Source organism: Zootoca vivipara, chromosome 7 (assembly GCF_965207765.1).
Source record: "Zootoca vivipara chromosome 7, rZooViv2.hap1.1, whole genome shotgun sequence".
In the NCBI taxonomy this organism is placed as follows: domain Eukaryota; kingdom Metazoa; phylum Chordata; class Lepidosauria; order Squamata; family Lacertidae; genus Zootoca; species Zootoca vivipara.
Genome location: NC_142590.1, coordinates 51,700,940 through 51,724,076, shown reverse-complemented (window position 1 = coordinate 51,724,076; position 23,137 = coordinate 51,700,940). Strand labels below are relative to the sequence as shown.

The 23,137-nt window shown below is 42.3% G+C and overlaps 1 protein-coding gene across 2 annotated transcripts in view; it reads right to left on the bottom strand.

The window, feature by feature from the left end:
* BLTP3A (bridge-like lipid transfer protein family member 3A) overlaps nucleotides 1-23,137 on the bottom strand; it is a 52,843-nt gene that overhangs the window by 7,649 nt on the left and 22,057 nt on the right. Inside the window, exons 5-18 of one of the 2 annotated variants that reach the window (XM_035122159.3) lie at nucleotides 19,476-19,665; nucleotides 18,746-18,886; nucleotides 17,653-17,823; nucleotides 16,105-16,276; nucleotides 13,882-13,968; nucleotides 13,035-13,205; nucleotides 11,236-11,390; nucleotides 10,517-10,658; nucleotides 7,561-7,754; nucleotides 5,521-7,052; nucleotides 4,279-4,475; nucleotides 3,425-3,576; nucleotides 3,166-3,316; nucleotides 1,429-1,694 (exon numbers count right to left, since the gene is read on the bottom strand). In XM_035122159.3, the coding sequence (XP_034978050.2) occupies nucleotides 1,429-1,694; nucleotides 3,166-3,316; nucleotides 3,425-3,576; nucleotides 4,279-4,475; nucleotides 5,521-7,052; nucleotides 7,561-7,754; nucleotides 10,517-10,658; nucleotides 11,236-11,390; nucleotides 13,035-13,205; nucleotides 13,882-13,968; nucleotides 16,105-16,276; nucleotides 17,653-17,823; nucleotides 18,746-18,886; nucleotides 19,476-19,665 (3,721 nt within the window). The remainder of the gene's footprint in view (nucleotides 1-1,428; nucleotides 1,695-3,165; nucleotides 3,317-3,424; nucleotides 3,577-4,278; nucleotides 4,476-5,520; nucleotides 7,053-7,560; nucleotides 7,755-10,516; nucleotides 10,659-11,235; nucleotides 11,391-13,034; nucleotides 13,206-13,881; nucleotides 13,969-16,104; nucleotides 16,277-17,652; nucleotides 17,824-18,745; nucleotides 18,887-19,475; nucleotides 19,666-23,137) is intronic. The other variant, XM_035122160.3, reaches the window with a different exon arrangement.

The window sequence follows — 23,137 nt, the reverse complement described above, 5'->3', positions numbered from 1 at the left end:
GCTTCCATGTATGTGGGCTGGGAGCAGGGAGGATGCAGTTAACTTTTGGCAGCAGTTCTTTGCTGCCATCTGTAGTGCAATGCCACTACAGATATGTAAAAGCTAAAGGTAAAGGACCCAGGCATACAAATATGAATTCAGCTTTTATGGCGACTAATTGAAATAGGAAAGTTAAAAGACTTTGCCTATGTGTGCTAGATTGTGCATGGTCCTGGGGATTTCGGCCTATAAAATTTCATTTATTACATATCGGAAGTGATTTAGAAGATATACTCCAAAGTTTCCTTTGCTTCAGATACCACTGCACTCTAATCAGGTAATAAGGGTTCCTTTGGACCCAGGTGGTGCTGTGGGTTAAACCACAGAGTCTAGGGCTTGCTGATCAGAAGGTCGGCGGTTTGAATCCCTGCGACGGGGTGAGCTCCCGTTGCTCGGTCCCAGCTCCTGCCCACCTAGCAGTTCGAAAGCACATCAAAGTGCAAGTAGATAAATAGGGACCGCTCCGGCGGGAAGGTAAATGGCGTTTTCGTGCACTGCTCTGGTTCGCCAGAAGCAGCTTTGTCATGCTGGCCACATGACCCAGAAGCTGTCTGCAGACAAACGCCGGCTCCCTCGGCCTATAGAGCGAGATGAGCGCCGCAACCCCAGAGTCAGACACGACTGGACCTGGTGGTCAGGGGCCCCTTTACCTTTTACCTTGTATGATACAGAATTTTACAAAGGGTGGTGGAATATTTTAAAGCCTATATTACAACTGTGGAAAGCAAAGCACACAAGATTTGTTTATTTTCAGTATCTTGCCTTTCCAAGGCTGAAAGAGGCCATCAAGAAACCTGAACAAGACAGATGTCATGAGTTAAGTATGCCCTTGTTATCAGTTCCCAGGATGAAGAGCAATTAGCAGTATTCTGAGGTCACCTGTTAAATTCTTAACAACTCACAGTGCTAGTTGCATAACACATGACAAAACATCAAAGAGGTGGATTCTGACGGCTCTATCACATGGTCCAAGTTTCTATCTTAATAGGGTTAGAGCAGGCACCCCCAAACTGTGGCCCTCCAGATGTTTTGGCCTACAACTCCCATGATCCCTAGCTAACAGGACCAGTGGTCAGGGTTGATGGGAATTGTAGTCCAAAACATCTGGAGGGCCGAAGTTTGGGGATGCCTGGGTTAGAGTGTAGGGGTGGTGGGGGTGGAAGACTAAAAATACAATGTCTACCAGGTAATCCCCGTTCACATGTTTACTGACATTCCTGAAGAACACTAAAAGGATAGTGATGCAGGATGTACCTTTGCAGAAGGAATGTTCATTCTTTTTTCAGCAATACGTGTTCCTCTGTACACTTGAAGATGTGAACATACGTAGTAATATCTACACTTTCTCCCAATCCATTCTAAAGCTAATGTACACACACACACACTCACCTTCAGTGTAATCTTGGTGTCCACAATTTCAATCTTCATGGGAATAACTTCAGGGATCACCTCATCCTCAAGGAAGGGTCCAAGGCTGGAAACAAAGGATGTCAGCAGCTCTGCATGATAGCTATGAATCAGCACGTGGAAAAAACCATTCTGAACAGCCAGAGGTGAATGCACTGCAGCACTTGGTCCTATCTCATATTGTAAAGACACTTCAGGCTGGGTCAGGCTAGTTTCACTGGTTTGAGGTCTCTCCGAGTTTAGCTCTCCTAAAAGTATAAGATGGTTATAGCAGCAGTATTCTATAGCTTACAATGTTAATACCATTCTCCCATCATCTCCCCTTACAATAACTAATGCCATTAATTCTATCAGCTAGCCCAGGGATGGAAAACCTGTGGTCCTACAAAAGCTGTTAGATTATTCTGATTCTTATCAAGCCCAATCAGCATGGGGAAGGGGTCAGGGATGAAGACAGCTGTAGTTCAGCGAGATCTGAAAGGGCCAAAGGGTAGCCGCACCTTAGCTAGTGGAAGGCACTATTACTGTTCAGAGGCTCCATGCAGCTAGATTAAATCAATTTTGCCTTGGATCATCAGCCTCCCTAATAGAAACCACAACTACAGACATGGAAGATGGAATAATTTAATATGACCCCAAACATTTTACAGTGCAATCTTGTAACATAAACACAGAAGTAAACCCCAGTGAGTTCCATGGGGCTTGCTCGCATCTAACTGGATATATTTTCTTGCTTTCAGCAGTCTTATATTAATGGAAAAATTATGTATATTTGATTATCTAAAGCATTCAGCTTTATTTATACAAAATGAAAGCTCTCTTTGATAACTCGCCCTGAGCTTTGTAAAACTGGCTTCTCAAACTAAGGTTCCCTCTCTTATTCTTTTGAACACCCCGTCCTCCAAGTATATTACCAACTTAATTCCATCCTATTATATCTTGTGCCCTCTAGTGGCCAAAGGATAGGCAACAAGGGACCTACATTAAGTTCAATTCCATTTTTAAAATGGAAACTTGTGCTACTAAAATAATTCATTTTAAGAGTCTGAAGCCATGTAATTTTGCCAGAGACATCACACTGCTGTCTTACATCTACACCTCCTTCTGAAATCTAGCATTGTCCCTTACCTCTCATTAACCACATCCTGACACACACAGTATTAGGGATAAGGACACACTATCACTTTGAAAAAATAAAAATAAAATTCCACTGCCCGTCCCCAGTCTTTTTCTGCCTTCTTCACCACACATATCCCACATTAAAAATTTTTTAACTGTTCAGCAGAATCATGTGCCTGCTATTGGTAGAAAAGACAGGAAATAGTGAATAATACTTCAGCTTGGGGAAAGAGACATAGCTCAGTGGTAGAACATGTGCTTTGCATACAGAATGTGTCAGGTTGAATATATGGCATTTTCAGATAGGGCTGGGAAAAGACTCATGGCGTGAAACCCTGGACACTCCTGCCAGTCAGTGCTGACAAACCTGAGCAAGATGGACACTTGTGTAAACCTATCACAAAACCTAGAAGTCAGAGTTGTAGATCTATATCCCAGAGATGTTTGTAAGGAAAAATTAGTGGTTTTTCTTCTTCGATGTAAGACTGGAAGGCAAACATCCCACATATGCACCAAGACTCCTGATTGTATTGTACAGGCATGAACAGATCTCTGCACATGCATCAAAGCTACTGAACTGTACCTTGGCCAGTAACATACCTGTGCAGTCACCTTGCAGAAACTGCCACATACTTAGATTTCCTAGGTGTGCAGGAGTTAGCTCCATAACCTGAAGGGCAAGTCCCATATCATCTCCTTTCGTCTCTATCACACAGTTTACTTCTTTCATTTTCAGCACGAAGGCAGATACCTAAAACAACAAGCCATAGAACAAATGAGTGCTGCAGCCTAGTTGCTCTCTCTCTCTAATTCGTCAAGAAGTAATATTTAAAAGAACAAGAAAGGGATGACATCTGACCACCTGGGGGCTGGAGTCTGGTCCACTGGGAGAAGCTGAGCTGTTGATATATGTTGATTCTCTTTCCTCATCTGCCATTGGACTTGACCTGTGGCCTGCATCATCAATGACTTGGGGAATGTGCCCAGGGGTAAGAGGATCCATGCTAGACTCTGAAGAAAAATCAAGAACTTCAGTAATTACTCTACCTTTTCGCTAAGAGGTTTTGACCTACACTTTTGTACAATTCTTACAGCACTTACAGGAATGTCAGAATCCTGAAACATCTAAAAAGACTACACACTTGGACTGGACTTAATTTTAAAAACAAAAATGCCCCACAAGGAAAATTGCATTTCTAAGTAAGAGCTTATGTGCCAGGCAATTTACCAAACATTTTAGTGGAAGGCAGGCGAGACAAATTTTGCTTATTTCCTTCTGAAGTGCTCAGCACCACTCCCCATGCTGTTCCATAATATCTCCAATCCTTTGGAGAATATTTCTGGGAGACATAGGGAGTTGCAAGGGGAAGGGGAAATAGATTAAAATTGCCAGGAGGATATCTCCACAGGATCAAAAGACTTCAATGGGTAGAAGGAGCCCTTCCATTCACCAAAAGCTAAGCTTGGATCCAGCCTGCAGTTTGCATTAGAAACCCCTTCTCCAAACACCACTGCACCAATTCTACGATGAACTTCCCACAATCCATCCCACCCAGTTATTAAAAGTGTCTTTTAATTACACAAATGCTGTTTTTGTACAAATCTGCTGAAACCTTTAGGTATTTCATACCCTCAAGTAAAAAAACGCAAGTATTTTATAACTTGTTTGATGAATTCATAAGGGGAAAGAAAGTGCAAGTTAATTCTCATTACCAGATTCTATAACCATCATAAAACCATCACTGCCATCGCTATCCACCGACAACCTATCTTCAGGACCACTGCCATCTAGAGAGTTGGTATCAAAGGAATGTTGGGAGGGAGTCCTTTTCATGGAGAAGAAGCGCATTCGTCCACTACTGCCTCCCACTGGAGTCAACGGCCCTTCTTCAGTCTTCGGCGTGGGATCCCTAACAAGCAGCACAGATCAAAGCTCTTTGGTATTACTGGATTAGATGCAAAACTATATTGAAAGATGCCCATCGTTATGATAGCTGGTACATACCGGTAGTAAGAGGCACTATATATTGGAGGAAGTGTGGCACAAGGTGTTTTGTACAAAGAAATAAATTGAACTCCCTGCCCACAGCCTTCCGTTATTGCAAGCTAAGCCTTCTACTGTCAGAACTGGGTGGACCCACATTTTTCTTTCGTGGCCATCTTGACATTATTCCTATGCAGTGCTTTACTGGGAACCACTTGCTTACATATGAGCAAGATAAAGAAGGTGCATTTGAGGACACTAGTGGGGTAGAGCTGGCGAGGGAACCTGTGGCTCTCCAGATATTAGAATAATAGAACTGTAGTGTTGGGAAAGTGCACAAGGGTCATCTAGTCCAACCCCCTCCAAGGCAGGGATCTTTTGACCAACTTGGGGCTAGAACCCACAACCCTGAGATTAAGCATCTTGTGCTCTACAGACTGAGCTACCCCAGGGAGTCCTACAGAATACAAGTCCCATCAGGGCCAGACAGCAATGCCCATGGTCAGGTATCATTTGAGCGCTAGTACAACAATATCTGGAGGGCTAATGGCCCCCACCTCTGGCTAGAGGCTGATTCTACCTCCTATTCCAGTGACCCAAGTGTCTGGGGATGAAGGTCAGGCTTTGTCCACTCTCTGGTAAATCCCAAATTGTTACATGTTTTTTCTCACAAAAGTCAGTGGCAGCCATTGAGAACTGAGCCATTTCCCCATCTTCATAGGCTAGCTCAATCATCTGCATATCCCTGCCCAGGTGACGATCTACCTTGGAATTGAGTGTACTTTGAATGAAAAAAAAATTCAAGAAATGTGGAGACTTTTGATTTCTGTATCCGGCAAAATAAGACTGGTTTATCTGGCATTTATTCTACTTTCCACAAAACTATTCCCAACACTATAAAGAAAACACAGGTGTGAAAATCCACTATCATAGCACAGAATGGCTATATAGGTGATTAGAAAATTACTCACTTAATTTGGGGGTGGACAAACATTTTCTGCATCGTGGAGGCCATCTTTTCCCTACTTAAGCTGAAAGCATCTTTTGTCATTGACATAGCCTCTTTGGTGAGGTCCATGGTCACATGCAAGGCTTCCTTGGTGGCACCCTTAGTTATATGCAGTGCACTAGATAACTCCAGCTCCATGCTTTTCAGAGGGATTAGCTCCTCTTGTCCATTTAGAGAGACTTGTATGCCACCTAAAGGATCTACAAAGGAAGATGGGCTAGAAGGAAGACCTTGAGGAGTCGGAGAAAGATTTTCAAGCTCACTTGGTCTTTCTGCACCAAGGACTTCTTCAGCTTCATGTGCTTCTTCTATAGGACCTCTTTCTACTGTAGTTTCACCTACTAGGGCTCCATCACTCTGGGATTTTAGCATTTCATCTTGCAATGCCACCACACCATCTGTGTTCTCAATTCCACTATCTTCTAGAACTTTCGTGGGGCTGCCATCATCCTTCTCTGAGCTAGCGTCCAATCTCAGCTCTCCACCTTCAGCAACCAGTCTCTCCCTGCTCTCTGAGGGGGAGAGTTCAGATTCTATAAGGCTTGTAGTATCTGAGTCAAGAGACTTAGGTTCCAATGCAGAATCTGGAGTAGGATGCATTAGCAAGGCCAGCTCAGCACTGCCGAACATGATGCCCATACAAGTGGTTATGGAATCTAGAGGGGACCCAATTATTTCCTGAGTGTCTTGGGTCAACTGCTCTTGAAATGTCAACAGAACCTCTTTCATCCTAAGTAGCATCAAATACTGGTAGTGGTTGAGTTGCACCTTCACGTGTGCACTTGAATACAGAAGAACATGGACATCTGCAGATACTTCCACATCATCAACATTTCCTTCACCATTAACAATGTGGTTTTCTTCTTCCAAGACTTCCTTTGTCTCTGGGGCGAGGTAGATGCTTTTCAAATCCTGCTCAGTCTTCGATCTTTGGCAGAACAGCTCTTCTCTGGAAAGGTGCTGATGTTTGGCATGATTACTAAAGCTAGCGGAAGGTTTGATTTTAGCTGGTGAGGCAGAAGAGACACGCGGCACTGATGCTTGAGCTACCTCCCATCTCTTTGGGAGGCAGGCCCAGACACAGAGTGGAAATGGGTTGATAAAGTTAAGGGCTTTGCCTTTTGAGCTCTTTGCTCCCTCAAAGTCCAACGAGAGCTCAGCAAAATTGAAAGACCAAAGGTCTTCGGAAGCGGAGGACTTGCCGGGGGAAAGGGGAAAGTCTGCACATTTCTGGGCTTTAGTGTCCACTTGGTAAGCATGACGTAAAAAGAGGGTGTGCAGGAGGCTGAAGTTATCCTGAAATTTAGGGAACTGGGTGTAGCTGGAGTGGAAGAATTCTGAAGCAGCAAATTTACGGAACAGGTTCTGGAGGGCTAAACAACTGCAGTGTGGAGCATGCCTTGTGTTGGTAGCTGTTATTTCTGATGCGTGAATGGATAGGCATTGGGGGCGGTCCCGGTGATCAACCACTTTCTTCTCCACTGGGATGTTTAGCTACAACAATTAGGGGGGAAGTGGGAAAGACAAAAAATAATCAACAAAGACATGCACACTATCCTATATCCTCAGCTTGAAAACATAACAGATCCCTTCTTTGGCAGGTGTTAATAAAAAAAGATGCTTTTTAAATAATTTCATGGCTGAGTCAGAAATTGATCTGGTTTAGCACACTGAAGGAACTATAGTAGTGTTTGGTAAAAGAATTTTAGTGCAACTGGTGAGAAGGCTCTGAGCCAGCCTTCCCCAACTTGATGTCCTCCAAATATTCTATACTGTGCTACATATTCTGATTACTGAACCACTAGTAGTTTCCTTTTAACTAGGGACTTTCATGATTTGGCTCAATTATAGCACCAGTGAAAGCTGCCAGCCTTCCACAAGTTGCATAGAGAAGGATAAATAGCAAAACTATAATTTCAAAAAGCCAGAAGTCGTTCCCCTCACCCACCCACCCACCCTCCTTGTCTCATGACATCCCTTTTACCAGAGCAGAAGAAAATACCTTGAGCATGAAGCCATCCAGTCTGACATCAATGTGCTCATCCTTCTTGCCAGAATTCTCTAGTTTGTATATAGCTTTGAATTGCTGTAAGCTGCGATAGAGATCAAGGCAAAACAAGTTCACCCAAAGCATGCTTACTGTGTCCAAGGTGAATATCAAACCATTCAGCTGCAGGTACAAGTTTGGGCATGGGACTAGAGAGAATGAAAAAAGGACAAGTTAGCCTTCCAGGAGTTTTGGCAGCACTAGATAAAGAAGTGTGGGGGTTAAGAGCTGCATGTGTGTTACAACACAGCATCTAATTCAGTATCTGGCCTCTTACAACAATCCATTTTGAAATATCTTACGGTTCTATAAGGGCCTATTACTATGGCCCTGCCATTCTTTTTCCAGTTTAAATCCATCAGATGCATTCTGGGCCTCTCTGGCAATCTCTATCGTCTTGATTACTCCATGTACCACTCCTTCAAATAAGAACCAGTGAAGGCAGTGAAGGTCCTGTGTGAGTGCCTGGAGGCGGTTGGAGGATGGATGGCGGCTAACAGATTGAGGTTGAATCCTGACAAGACAGAAGTACTGTTTGTGGGGGGGACAGGAGGCGGGCAGGTGTGGAGGACTCCCTGGTCCTGAATGGGGTAACTGTGCCCCTGAAGGACCAGGTGCGCAGCCTGGGAGTCATTCTGGACTCACAGCTGTCCATGGAGGCGCAGGTCAATTCTGTATCCAGGGCAGCTGTTTATCAGCTCCATCTGGTACGCAGGCGGAGACCCTACCTGCCTGCAGACTGTCTCACCAGAGTGGTGCATGCTCTAGTTATCTCTCGCTTGGACTACTGCAATGCGCTCTATGTGGGGCTACCTTTGAAGGTGACCCGGAAACTACAACTAATCCAGAATCCAGCAGCTAGACTGGTGATGGGGAGTTTCTAATCTAATCTGCATTGGGACAACAGCCTTCTGGCACTTCATTTCTCCCTCTCTGCTGGCTGGGTGAAAATGTGATGTCATTTCTTATTTACTGAAACAGTTTATTCCAAAGGGTTGGAATGGTTTGAAGAAACAAGAAGTGGTATCACATTTTCTTCATACATTTTTTTTTTAAAAAAGGAGAACTGAGCTAGGAAGATTTCTCTCATCTCTGATGACCAAACTAACGTTGGGATTCCTCAATTTCCTCATAGGCTTTCTTAAGGCAAATTTCCAAACCTGCAGAAAGATACAGGATCAGCTTCCCCAGAGTGCAAAAGCAAATAGAGAAACAATATTGTAAATTAGAGAAACAGAGCCAAACTATACCACAAGTTAGCTCCATTTCTCTGCCCTGGCCTGAAGTGTAGTTATTTTCTAAGGAACATAGGAGTCCTTTCCCAGTCCTACCTGGACATTAAACTGGACACCTTTTGTAGGCAAACCATGTGTCCCACCATAGAGCTAAGGTGCTTCTTTTGTTTTATACAAAATACCAGTGCTGGCACATAAACACCCCAATGTGGATCAGGACCCTGGTGTGGGAGGTTTTAAAATTTAACCCTTTGTCTCCCAACAATGGTCTCAGTTCAGATTGATTTCTCCCACTCCAAGCATTTGCATTGGGGGGGGGGAAGCTCCCACTGAAGTTAACAGAAGTCTTTCATATGCTAACTGCCACCATTTAAAAAATCTATAGTTTCTTAGGGTTTTCTCAGTAGAGTTTCTTATTCCACATACACACACTCTAGGTAGTTCTCCTCCCTCCCTCTACCCTCCTGTACCCCATCTTTATAGTTACAGCATTTTAATTTCCAATGTCCAGTTGTTTGGTGTGTTATACACCATAAAGAAGGCTGATCGCCGAAGAATTGATGCTTTTGAATTATGGTGCTGGAGGAGACTCTTGAGAGTCCCATGGACTGCAAGAAGATCAAACCTATCCATTCTTAAGGAAATCAGCCCTGAGTGCTCCCTGGAAGGACAGATCGTGAAGCTCAGGCTCCAATACTTTGGCCACCTCATGAGAAGAGAAGAATCCTTGGAAAAGACCCTGATGTTGGGAAAGATTGAGGGCACTAGGAGAAGGGGACGACAGAGGACAAGATGGTTGGACAGTGTTCTCGAAGCTACGAACATGAGTTTGACCAAATTGCGGGAGGCAGTGCAAGACAGGAGTGCCTGGCGTGCTATGGTCCATGGGGTCACGAAGAGTCGGACACGACTAAACGACTAAACAACAACAACACTGTTCAGAATCACACCGTTCGGATTAATGAGTGTCAGTGCTGTGTTGGGGTTCTCTGCGAACACCTGTTAGGCTGGAAGTGGTGTCCCCCCACTTCTTCTGCCTGTGGGTATTACTCAGTGAATAGTTCCAAAAATGTACTCCAAATCTCTTGGAAGCTGAACTCTTTAAGTAGTTTATGGATTAGAATTTTCTGAAGGCTTGCTAGTTGCAGGAGGTCTCGGATCGAGTTTTCTGTGCTTAGTGTGGCCCAGGCTTTCCAGTGTTGGACGATTATTCGTTTTGTTGCTAGTGTGGAACCATCCATCTTGACCTTTTGATAAGCTTCACCTGACAGGTATGTCGCCGCAGGGTGTCTCCTTTTGACATGGTTTTGTCCAGCACCAAATTATTCTCATTTCCAGAAGGGTTTGATACTGGGCAGTTCCAAAAGAGTTGGGCTAGGCCTGCTTGTGGCAGTTTACACTTCCAGAAGTCATATGTGGCTGTAATGCCCATGTGCTTTAGGTGTATGCTCATAAGAGTATTTTATGTTGGGTTAATAACATGGGGCTTTCCCACATTGTGGAGCTTCTATTTCTTTGCACTGATTTGAACTGAGACAATAGCAGTGGGCAAAGGAATTATACTCTTCATGCTGGCAATTTGTATTATAAAAATGTTGCATTCAAGTACACAGATATGGAGGTAATTTATCATCTAGTTTGGCCTATAAGCTCCTGAGGAGATGTAGAATAGTTACCTGGAAAATCTGGATTGTCTGGGAAGTAGTACTCAGTGAACTCAATATGAATGGCTGAGGTATGATCAGGAAGATTCAGCAGTTTCCTTCTACATGAGAGCAGGGTTGAGGGTTTCTTACTATGTTGTCCAGCTGTGGAAACCTGAAAAACAAGGAGTTGTAGATTCTCACTCAAGAGTAAAAATAATGACTGTCTGAAGACATTAGAAGACAGTGTATAAAAGACAGTGGTTTGGCCTTGTGGTGCCCAAGATCTAAAAGACAGAAGAACTGTTTCTCTGAAGCACTATTTCAATCTAGAATCTCAAAAATTAAGAGCCCTGAAGCTGAAAACCATGTGAGCACAAACAAGTTGATAGCAAAAAATGATATACCATACTATATGACCATATTACAGTAGTATATTTTCTCTCTTTGAGGCAGAGTAATCATCTATTTGGTTCTTTGAAAAACAAAACAAAACAAAACACCAGAATATGTGGTAACAAAGGCAGCAGCTTAGATTGGAAAAAATATTTACTAAGAGGCCTACTTTCAGCCACAGAACATTTGTGCTGCTATTGTTTAAGATCAAATAAAAAAAACGAACATGTATTGGGCATTTGTACTTTAAAAAGCAGAAAGAAGTGAGCAAGTGTCTGAACCTATGGTTTGGTTCACAAGTCAGGAAGAATGAGCAAGTAACAATGTGGCAGCAGATTATCTATCAATAACTGTACCTGATGAATATCCAAATCATCAACTCGGACAACCACACAGCTGGATCGGAGTCTATTCCACGCAGGCCGCTGGAGTCCAAATAGGATAGGTGATGGCATGCTTGCTTGAGGGATCCCTTTCTCTGGTGAGCTTGTTTGAGGACTAGAAAGACCATCTTAAAGACATTTTTTAGTCATCAGAACAGGCAAAATTACATTTCAAACACTAAATTTAACAAGATAGTCCTTGCCCCCCCACCAATTCTGTATTGAGATGGAACATTGGCTTCGAAGCAGGTAATATAGCATGGGAAAAAATGTAATACTTTGAGAAAACACAGTAGGCTCTTCCAATCAATAATTTGTACTTAAAAATGAAACCAATCATGGTTCTTGGAAACCCTGCCCACTACTCTAGATTCAGGGACTTTGGTGAAAACTCAAAAGCAGGGATTGTGGCTTGACTTCCCAGCTATTATTTATCATGGCCACTGACTACTCCCATTAATGTAGCATTTGGGGAGGGAGAAAAACAGAGAGGCAGGAATTGGTGTCTGAGTGATGCAACAAAACTTTTTTAAAGTGTTGGCCCTAGCCAGGGAGGACCATTTGGGTCCTACTTCAGGCAGCAAAGCATCTTGGACCAGCGCAGTCACCCCTCTCATTTTCAGCACATGCCAGAGGTTTCAGAGAAAGGGCAGAAACTTTGCTCTCACTTTGCACTACACTTTGCAGAAGGAAAAACATTGGAGTTACTTGCACCACTTCCCCCTTTCCCAATGCCTGCACAAGTGCTGGGGAAGTCCTAATTTTCTCAAGTGGTCTAGAGCAGGAACTCAATGATTGCACTATAAATTGCAGCAACAGATTCCCACACCCACAAAAGAATGCTCATTCACCCTAATTATATTCAGGTAGGGAGGCAGCAGCAGTATACCCTCTGCACACAATCTCCCTCAACTTCCAGACCCAAGAGGAAACAAAGTAGGTAGGAATTGAAACCACTCTTTTCCTAGTAAACCTCAAACAAAATGCATGGTGTGTCATGAAACTTGGTTTGTTCTCTTTTGCCACAAGGTGGCCAATAAGGCGGTGGATGAGAAAGACTCACTGCCAAACCTCTACCACTCCACTATGCTACAATGTTGGTGGAGGGAAGTAAATTTTCCTCTCCCCTCCCCAAAAGGAAAGGTGATTTTCTTGCAGAGATCACTACCTTCTTCCACCCAACAACAGCCAATGGCTTGGGGGCAAGAAGAGGTGGTGCAGCTTGGAACAACTGTTGGCCCCAAGTCTTACCTTAGATGGTTACTGTATATTCCTGCGTATAAGACTACTTTTTAACCCAGGAAAATCTTCTCAAAGGTCGGGGGTCGTCTTATACACTGGGTAGTATTTCTTATACAGCGAGTATATCCCAAACTCTGTATTTTAACTGGAAAAGTTGGGGGTTGTCTTATACGCCCAGTTGTCTTATACGCCAGAATATACGGTACTTGGGAAAGGAGGGAGGAGGCTGTTGACACAGCTGACCTGGCAAGTTGGTTTGTGGAACTCTATTCAGAAATCTTTCCAGAATTAAACCGGTAAGGACATTATTTTAGGTGTCACCTTTGTTTTATTCTGGTCTCAGACCTAACTTTTACAATGTTCAACATGGCACATTAGTAGCTGTAGAACTGTGCCAGGTAGAGGATTCAACAGCAGTTTACAGAACACAGGGTTACCCATATTTTGAGGGTCACATGTCTTCTCAAAAGCCTCCAGAAGTTGGTGAATTCATAATTAAGCAAGTATGAAAGATATGTATTTTGTGTTACCTGGTCTCTTTTTGAAGGGAGAATCTTTTCCTGTGGTTTTGGAGAAGGCAGAGCTTATTTTTTCACCATGTTTTGCCATCTTGCTTTGGAATTCGTTCACCAGCTTTTCTGCCCACTGTTCCCGGGTTTCCATGGCCTCACAATACTGCACCCAGTGTTTGCAGCTGTCTCCTGAATAATACAGTAGGTTAATATTGAAAAGACCATTGTCTCTCAACTGCACAATGATCCATTCTGCAAATGCTCTACTGTACTCTGCACAACCTTCCTCAAACAGCCAAAGCATTCGTTTTCCTTGTTAGTGGCATAATTCAGCTTTCAGATGGGAGAGTTTGTGTCCATGTGATAGTCTCCTTTTAGTACCACTCATCACAGGTGAACAAATTTTGCCATTTGGGTTTCAAATTGGAAAGCTTTTCAAAGCTGTATCTCTGCTCATTGTTGTATGTTAGGGAATTTCTGCACAATTTTTAGCACAATGAAAGTACAACCTTTACTAATTTGTTGCACACTGGATTAACTATATTCTGCTCCTTGGTATTATGACGGCTATGAAGAATGTTGTTGCAATTAGTGCAACCTCAGCAATGTTCTGCACATTGAACCCTGCTAAAAACAACCCACAAACCTCAGTCAGAAAGACCATGTATGCCTTTCCACACATCTTTTGTGTACCTTCCTTCCTCTCCCTATCCATTCCATGGTGGTGATAGGATAATGTTGGTACTGGAGAAGTTTATTGCAGCAGCACACTGACAAAACTAAATTGAGGTAGACTGACTAAAATTCCAGTTCTTAGTCATTAACTGTGTTTAAATTACAAATGAGACTCACAGAACGTTCTTACCTGCCCAGTGGAAAGGATAATAGTCAAAGGCCAACCTCCTAAATGTTAGCTGCATTGCACCTCCCATTATTCCATGTTTGGAAGCACCTATGGTAAAATGAAAAAACCAAAAAAACTTCAGTCTTTTACATCAGGAGAATAGGAAACAAACTGTGCAGGTGAGCATTCTTCTTTGAATGATACCTTTGAGTCCAGCATCCTCATAAAGGCTGAAGCTGACGCCAGATCACAGTGCTATAACCACTCCAACGCTTTGGAGAAGACAAGTTCTTCACCAGCAGGGATTCTGTCCTTCTTTTTACACTACAAAATTGTCACTCCTTGCGATTCTGCCTATATTCTGACTGCTTCCAGAGGAGTGGATTAACAGCCAATAATACAGCCACTCTGGACAACTTCCAGAGCAGTTCACTGGCTCCTGACATCCTCTGGGATTGTTAATTGATAAATCTATGTGAATCAGTGGCTTGTGTGGATCAGCTTTCACCTGTTGTAATGGAAAGGCTTGCTGAGCCCTAAAGATGTGTGGTCCAATACACATTTATATATTTTATTGTAAGCCACCTTAGGGAAGCTTTCTAAAGAACACAGTTCAAACATCTTTTTTAAAAAATCTGTCTCACAGATAATCTAACCTATTATCACTGGCCCTGACAACAAAATTCATCCAATATACAGACATTACGCAGTATTAAACATATATACTGGGCCTCTAGTGCCACTGGATAGAGATACTAGTTTCTCAAACATCTACACGGCTGTAGCTAATGAAATTGCTTGAAAATATGCACTAACTGTGAGAAATGAAACAAAGAAAACAAATTTGAATAATGCTGAAGAAATAGCACTCAGGTAAAAGAACCAACTACATATTTTTGAGACATGTTATTCTAATAATAAAAAGTCTGTCAGTGATGTGGGGAAAAGGGATATACAGTGATACCTTGGTTTTAAGAACAGCTTAGTTTATGAACAGCTTGGATTAAGAATGCTGCAAACCCGGAAGTAGGGGTTTTGGTTTGTGGACTTTGCCTTGGAAGCAGAACATGTTCCACTTCCTGTTGAGTGTGTTCCATTTGTAAATTGAGTCCCCTGCTGCTATGGGAAAGCACGCATTGGTTTAAGAACGGACTTCCGGAACGAATTAAGTTTGTAAACCAAGGTACCACTGAATAGTAACAATAGCAACCACTGCAGATTAAGAACACCCACCCGGGAATAGGATTAAAACTAGGACAAACCAAAATAACAAGATGGTTCCTCAAGGAGGTAGAAATTGTTTCAAGTAGAGAAGATCACCAGAAAACTCAAGAGAAAATTCACCCAGTGACTTCAGATTAATTTAGTTGAATTATTCCAGATTTTCCCAGCCAGGATTCAAAAGTCATAAGAGACCAGATGAATTTGGAAGCAATCAAGTTCTTTTCAATAAGATCAAGAGTCTGTTCTATTTGCTTATGTAAATTGCTTTTCAACTTCCACCAGTGTCCTCAGAAAACCATCCAAACCTGTCTGGTTACTTCAGCTCAAAATAAAAATGAAAATTTCAGGATGGAACTACACATTACCTCAGCAAAAACAGATCCCCACGCTCATGTTTGCTAGCACAGTAGAATGGTAATTTGTCAGGGAGCATAATAGGGCAGGAAAGGGGTGCTTAGATATTATCCCCACCTTGTTTATTCTTCCTTCAGCCCAAACATACTTATGGTTTCAAAGCCTGATTTGGGAGTGGATGAGAAATGATTAAAAATATGTGAGGAAGATCAGTGGCAGAGAATAATAAATAACTGGAGTAAGAGTAAAGCACTTTGTCCCACCCACCAATTTTCTCTGGAAGTGCCTCTTGCATAATTTGCCTTAAGGGAAAAACAAAGGGCTGGGAACCTCATGTTTCCCCTCAAAATATGTAGTTTTGCTCTTAGGCACTTCTGGACTGTATCACAGTATTAAGAGTGGACCACGATTACTGCCTCACTGATGCCTGTAAGAAGTCTCTCATCATATAGTTTTTATATAGTCTTGTAACCTGCTTTTTTTTTAACTAGACTCCCCATAACAGCTTACAACATTTATAAAATGCAGCTTTTCAATTGCAAAACTTTACATCTCAAAAATTAAGACCATGCAATGGATAGACACATGAGAAAAGATGGGGAGGGGAGGAAGGGAATAAGGAAAGAGAATTTTAGCTTCTCCTCATCTCAGTTTATGTTTGGGTACCTGTCTCTCGGGTGTGACTATCATCACAGATGTGAAGGTCTAGACGGGAGATGAGAAGGTGGTAGGAAGACTCTTTCATATCATGTTTCTCGAAGTACTGGCTGATCACTTTGTGGCTGTTCCCCAATGACTGAGCCCAGGACTGTTGAGCACTCGGAGCTGGAGGTGTGATCTAAAACAGAGAAATTAAGCCTAGGCCTATACTAAGGTGAAACAATGGATTTATATTTTACGAGGAAGGATACAACACAGATTATACTAAAAACAACAACAACAACTCCAAAGGGTGCTCTACTGGAAAAGGAATTTAATATGGGGTGGGTGAGGCTTTGAAAATGTCTCATTCAATGAAGATTGTTCCTTCACACCCTTGGCTCTTCCTTTTCACCTGCAGCATGAATTCAAATGAGGGATACCAAAGAGGAATCTTCAGGATAGGTAGAAATGTTGCCTTTTAGCCTTGCTATTTAAAGATCAGGCAGTATTTCTCTCATCGTTCATATTAGCACTAGGAGATGAGTCTAGCTAGGCACCCAGGCTGGTGGTTCACCACTGCTGGTTTTGACAAATTCCTGGAGGATAAAGCTACCAAAGGCTACTCACTAGGATGACTGCATACTACCTCCAGTATTGGAAGGAGTATAACTCTAAATACCAGTTGCTAGGAATCACAACTGGAGGGAGGGCTACTTTGCTCATGGGCTTTCATAGGCATCTGACTGGCCACTGCTAGACCAGGATGCTGGACTAGATGAGCCTTTGGTCTGATCCAGCAAACATCTTCTTTTATTCTCATGTATATTGTTATTATTACTACCACTCCTCTGAATTTCATCAGTTTGAGTACAAATCTACCCTTCTCTAAAGCTCTTCCCATCTCTTCTCTTCACTGACTTTACATCTCCTCATAATTACTGAGCCAAAAATCTGTGGGATGTTCTTTCGGAAGTCAGTTTGAAAGTTACTATGGAAAATAAAATTGGATCATCTTGAGCACAAACTGCTTATGCTAAGTATCCCCAAACTTGGCCCTCCGGCTGTTTCGGGACTACAACTCCAATCATCCCTAGCTAACAGGACCAGTGGCCAGGGATGATGGGAATTGTAGTCCCAAAACATCTGGAGGGCCGAGTTTGGGGATGCCTGACTTATGCTATCTCAACACCAAGTTAATAAAGATTTTAAAAGGCAATTAGTGTAATTTAATGGGTGGTTTAAAGAGAGAACATGAGGGAAGGGGCATAAGAGTGATACCAATGCACTGAAGCAGGGGAATGATCGTAACTATTTCACATGAAACATTTGAAGAAGAGGTCTCAAGAGGGCTTTTTAAAAAAATGTGGCAGAAAATAGATGGTAGAACTGTCCATTTCTATTTAATATGTTTTGTTCCTCAGCAATCAAAATCTCTGCAGTGGCCACTATGTGAAAAACGAAAGGGCAGCCACCTGACAGTGACAGAAAATTCTATGCCCAGTAAAAGCTTCTTCACTAATGTCTTTGCTGTTTACCGAACACCATCATAGCATGTAAGGAAGAGCTGCTTACATGGACAGGTTCAGGAGCCAAACTTTTCCTTTGCTGGGCTGACTTCTCCATGGCTTCACTCAAGGACTCTGCATACTTCATCATGGCCTTCAGCTGAGAATCAGTCAGCACCCACAGCAAGTCATCAAGAAGGAACATGAGCTTGGACGCCACCACATTACAATCCTTTGTCTGCCTCATAAACAGAAAAAAAAGCTTAGCATAAGCATATGGTCCAAAAACATTTACTCCCTTTGCTGATGGGACTTCACAGAACGAATTAACTGAGTTTCAGTGGACAACATGTGCAACAACAGCAAAGTGAGAAGCAGGCAACCCCTCTGGCTGATTGCAGATATCTAGTTCGGGTATCTGATGGGAGTTATATTTGCCGGCATGCTCATAGCTCACCATTTATCACTTTTATCTGAAGGAGAAAGGAACAGGCTCCGTTGTTAAACTTGCTAGAGTGTGAAAACGAACAGATTATGCTGTGTGGGTGTTTCAAGCACTCATCTCACTGTGGGAATTTGTATATAATAATCAAGTTATCATATGTGAAGATTAATGATGTACTTCTGTAGGGTGCTTGGTACCTGCACAGCCATCTGCCACAGTGTCTAAAGGAGGGCATGCAATCTGGAGAACATGACAGAAATTGGACAAGCTGAGGGTTGTTTTCTAAAAATAATAATAATAATATTTTCTTTTTTGGGGGGGGGGAGGGCGGAAGAAACAGAGATGGCCCTGCAAAATCAGGAGTTTGATTTCTTTCTCGAGCATATTTTCCAGTACCTTGACCTCTGCTTCTATACACCTATTACACACCCTGATGTTAACTATGAATTCCCACTCCTCTCTATTACTGTTTGAGACAAAACATACTGCAATGCCACATAATGTCCCTCACAAAAACCTTAAGAAATAAAAAAATAAGATGCAAATTTTAATAATTCATTACAGCTACAGAACACAGACTTTCTAACTGAGTGTAGAATGACTGCATAAGCAAAGAATTTCAGATCTCCAATATTCAGTAGAAGACCAAAGGATGTTATCTGAACAAACTTGTGGGGCATTCTAAGTATTATCCAACTGCGCTTTCCATACTTGCCTTTCTCTTAAGAGATATTTGGATTCTGCCCTGGTTCGTAATAAGCCTTAGCGGGGTGGTGACAGGATCTTGATCTCCGTTTTCTGTAGCATCTGCCTCTATGCGAAGCGTTTGCCAGGTGAGTTCTTTAAATGTTAGAACCTATGCAGAGGGGAGAGAGAGCACAGAGACAAAAAGGGAAGAATGCTGAACTTTTAAAGATGGATACAATGTATTGTAGCAAATTACAAGTTAGGAAACATACTTTACTGAAACAGGAAGAAAATGTGTGATTGCACTCTAGGGGAAACAACAGAACTCTTCAGCATCCCACCCTGTTTCAGAATGAGATGTGGCCAACAGCAGCAAACCTTTATCCTTTGGGCCTACCGTAATTAGGCCTGGCACAGGTTGCAATTTGAGCCATAAGCCAGAAGGTTAAGATGAGCTCCCAATTACTCCCTTGCAAACAGGGCTCCCTGCCAGCAGAGATAAGCTCAGGCAGGGAACCCCCAAAAGACTGGAAGCAATAGGTAGTTCCCTGCCAAGGTTCGCTTTCTCAGTGTGTGGGAAGCTGGTTTAGATTCAAACCCCTTGAAAGTATAGCTTCAAAGGAGGTTGCTGTAACCAGCTGGATCGGTATCAGATTATTAAAGGTGGGCGTGGGTGTGCCATTGAATGTCTATATTGCAAATCCTTGTGAGTCAACAGAAGAGATTTCGAATAAGAGAGGATTTAATTAGGGTCTTACCTCTCCCCTGTTTGAATCAGTGATGCGGGTGAAGCGGAGGTCACTTTGCTGCCAGCTGGGGTTGACACTGTATCCTTGAAGCTGCCACAGTTCAAAAGAAGCATGGAAAGCCTTGGAGTGGATCTTGATGGTGATGGAATTGACAGCAATAAACATACCCTCTACTACCTTCTCAGCAAAGCCATATTCACTGTAAGGAGGGAAAGGGCTTTTAAAGGGGCAAGGAAATCTGATCATTGTAGCATGATATAACATTGTTACAAGGCAAGTTTCTGCTAGGCAGGTATTAAACACAGCAGATTCACAAGCTAGATGTGAACTCCATGTTCATACTCTCCAACCATTCTTCAGTATCAAGGAAGACTGTAGTAATTTAATGTCTCTCTGCTCATGAATGTGAAATTCTGAGGTTTCAGTATACAGTGGTACCTCGCAAGACGAAATTAATTCGTTCCACGAGTCATTTTGTGTTGCGATAATTTCGTCTTACGAAGCGCGGTTTCCCATAGGAATGCATTGAAATTTAATTCATGTGTTCCTATGGGGGGGGGAGGTGCAAAAAAAAAGAGGCACCGACTCACCCGCCACGGCTGGAAGTTTTTCAGGGGGAAGCAGGAGGGCCAGAGAGAGGCCTTCCCCAGCAGTCGGACCCTCACGCCCAACGAGACAGACAGCCCGTTCGCGTGCAGGCAGGCTTAAGGCGAGTGAGGGGGGATCCGGCTGCTGCGGAAGCCGGGCGATGGCGGCGGCGGAAGCGCAAGGCGGGCGGGCTCTCGGTCTGACGTTCTCCTCGCGGCGCCCTGCTTCATCTTGCGAAGTTTTCTATGGCACGGCCATAGAAAATGTTTTCGTTTTGCAATTTTTTTCGTGCCGCGAGGCGTTCGTCTAGTGAGGTACCACTGTATTATAATGTATTCAGTAACTGAATTCAATTCGCAAACTGAAACACTCATGAGCAATTATGATCTTACAGTAATAAACACAGAGGAGCAAGTCATCTTTTTCTTTTCCTGAAATATAAAAATATTCACAGAGGGGAAAAATACTGAAATATACAGGTGGCACCGATTTAAATCTTAGGACTGAAAAGGACCAGGTAGTCATGATATTCAAGCAGAACACTGAGACAGGATTTTCTATACCTTAGCTATGTAAAGACTGAGTCACATAATTCAGAACAAAGCATGCCGCAAAGATTGGAAGCAAACAGCAAAAACCCAGCAATTACTTTTGATAGATACCTACTAACAATAAAAACAATAAATAAGTTTGATATGCAAACATTAAGAAATGAATAAAGAATTAGAATTTTCAATATTACCTAGACAATGGGAAAGTATTTTAGCCTTCTGGTTTTATCAAATAATAGGGGGGAAATGCCAGGATATCTATGACTGCTTCTTGTGAAGGGTTCCCCTGCCCCACTGCAGGTGTTAATATAACCATCTCAACAATTGATTACCAATCTGCTATATATTTAGGCTCTATTTATAACAGACTATAATTTTTGCATCTCATTGCCATTCATCTCCCACCTTAACTACTTCTTTATGTAAAGGCCAACAAAGATTTCACTTCATGCATAAGACAAAGTGGGCTTCAGTACATTAAAGATTATTGCCATAGAAAACTATTCATCTTTTGGGTGCCACAAAACTCTTTGATTGTTTTTGCTGCTAAAGACTAACACTGTACCCCACATGTTAACATGGACTAAATCACATGTCAAGAACCCCTCTGGAAATATATTATTCCACTAAATAAACTGAAACTGGTTTTCTCATATATTGCTCAGTTTTTTTTTTTTAAAAAAGATTCTTTATTGGTTATTTACAATTCATCACACAGATCTAAAAACGGAGAAAAAACAAAACAAAAGAAAAACGGACAAACAAACATATATATATATATATATATATATATATATATACACACACATATATATATATATAAACATATATACATATGGAAAAAGAAAAAACAAACAAACAAACACAATTACCAAAAAGTTACAAAATACACATGTGTATCCATTTAGTTAGACAATGTCTAAAAATACATCGATTTGCTCTCGCCCCCTCCCCCCAACCCGTTTCCCTTCTTCTCAACCTTCACTAAACTGTCTTGTCAATTTTTCTTCTTAGCTACGACTGCACCTTTTCTAACAATATACCATTTATTTTATTATGCTTTTAACATTTTCTTATACGTTTTTTCTTTCCTGTTTTCCTATTTCTTTTCCTTTTGTATCCTATTTCTTACACTTCTCTTTTTCCTCTTTCTCTTACTATGTTTTCATTTGAGCGTTTAAATATCCTGTAATAGGTTTGGTTTTTCCGCTCAGTTAAGGTGGCTAGATGATCCCTTCAGCTCTACTATTTATCAGGTAAAAAGGTAAAGGAAAAGAACCCCTGGATGGTTAAGTCCAATCAAAGGCGACTGTGGGGTTGCGGCTCTCATCTCACTTTCAGGCCAAGGGAGCCAGCGTTTGTCCACAGACAGCTTTCCAGGTCATGTGGCCAGCATGACTAAACCGCTTCTGGTGCAACGAAACACTGTGACAGAAACCAGAGTGCACGGATACGCTGTTTACCTTCCCACCACAGTGGTACCTATTTATCTACTTGCACTGGTGTGCTTTCCAACTGCTAGGTAGGCAGGAGCTGGGACAGAGCAACAGGAGCTCACCCCGTTGTGCAGATTCAAACTGCCAACCTTCTGATCAGCAAGCCCCAGAGGCTCAGTGGTTTAGACCACAGCGCCACCCACATCCCTTACTATTTATCATTAACAACATGAAACACAGTAGCAGTTGCTGGGGCAGCATGGGCTCTTGCCATTGCACCACACTCCTTCTCAGTTACTGGCAGTGACATATGGCATTCAGAATCTAGGTAAGCAATGCCACCCTGGTGGCTGCAACTAATTAAATAGAGTATACGTGCAGGTTCCACTATCTGCCCATTCTGAAAATTCACTTATCCAAACATAAAAAAATTATTCCCAAACTTTTCTATATACTCTGCAGATTCAGATATCCAAACATCTGGCGTTTGCCTGCTTCCTTATTTCCTTGCTTGTTTGTGCTTTGCTGGTTAGTAGCAGCCATTTTCAGACAAAAACCATGCAGGGAGGGATGGAGGTAGTGAGATTAGACAAATCAAGGAGCAGGAGAGATCAGACAAATCAGGGGACAGGGGAGATCAGAGAAGTCAGTATTTTCTTTGTCTAACTTTTGCTGGTTGGCGGCAGCCATTTCAAGAAGAAACCATGGAGAGAGGGGAAAGAGGCACATCCCCAATTAGAAATGTTCCCATAGGAATCAGTGGAAATTGTGGGCTCATTATGTGAATGCTTGCCTGACAAACAATTTCCGTTGTGTTCAGTAAGTGGGACCTGTGTACAGTATGTATAGTGCCACATAACAATTACAGTATTGCCACATTAACAAAAATACTCATTTACAGAGTCACATCCAGCAGAGAAGCCAGAAATGTTGAAGCAGGGGGTAAGGAACCTCCAGCCTGCAAAAAGTCCCCCATCTAGATCCTACAGTGCAGAGAAGAAAAAGAAAAAAAACCCTATAACTTTTCATAGCAGGATTATTAAGCAGGGAAAAGGTTAAGAATCATTTCCCCAGGTTTCTGCAAAAGAATTTAGCC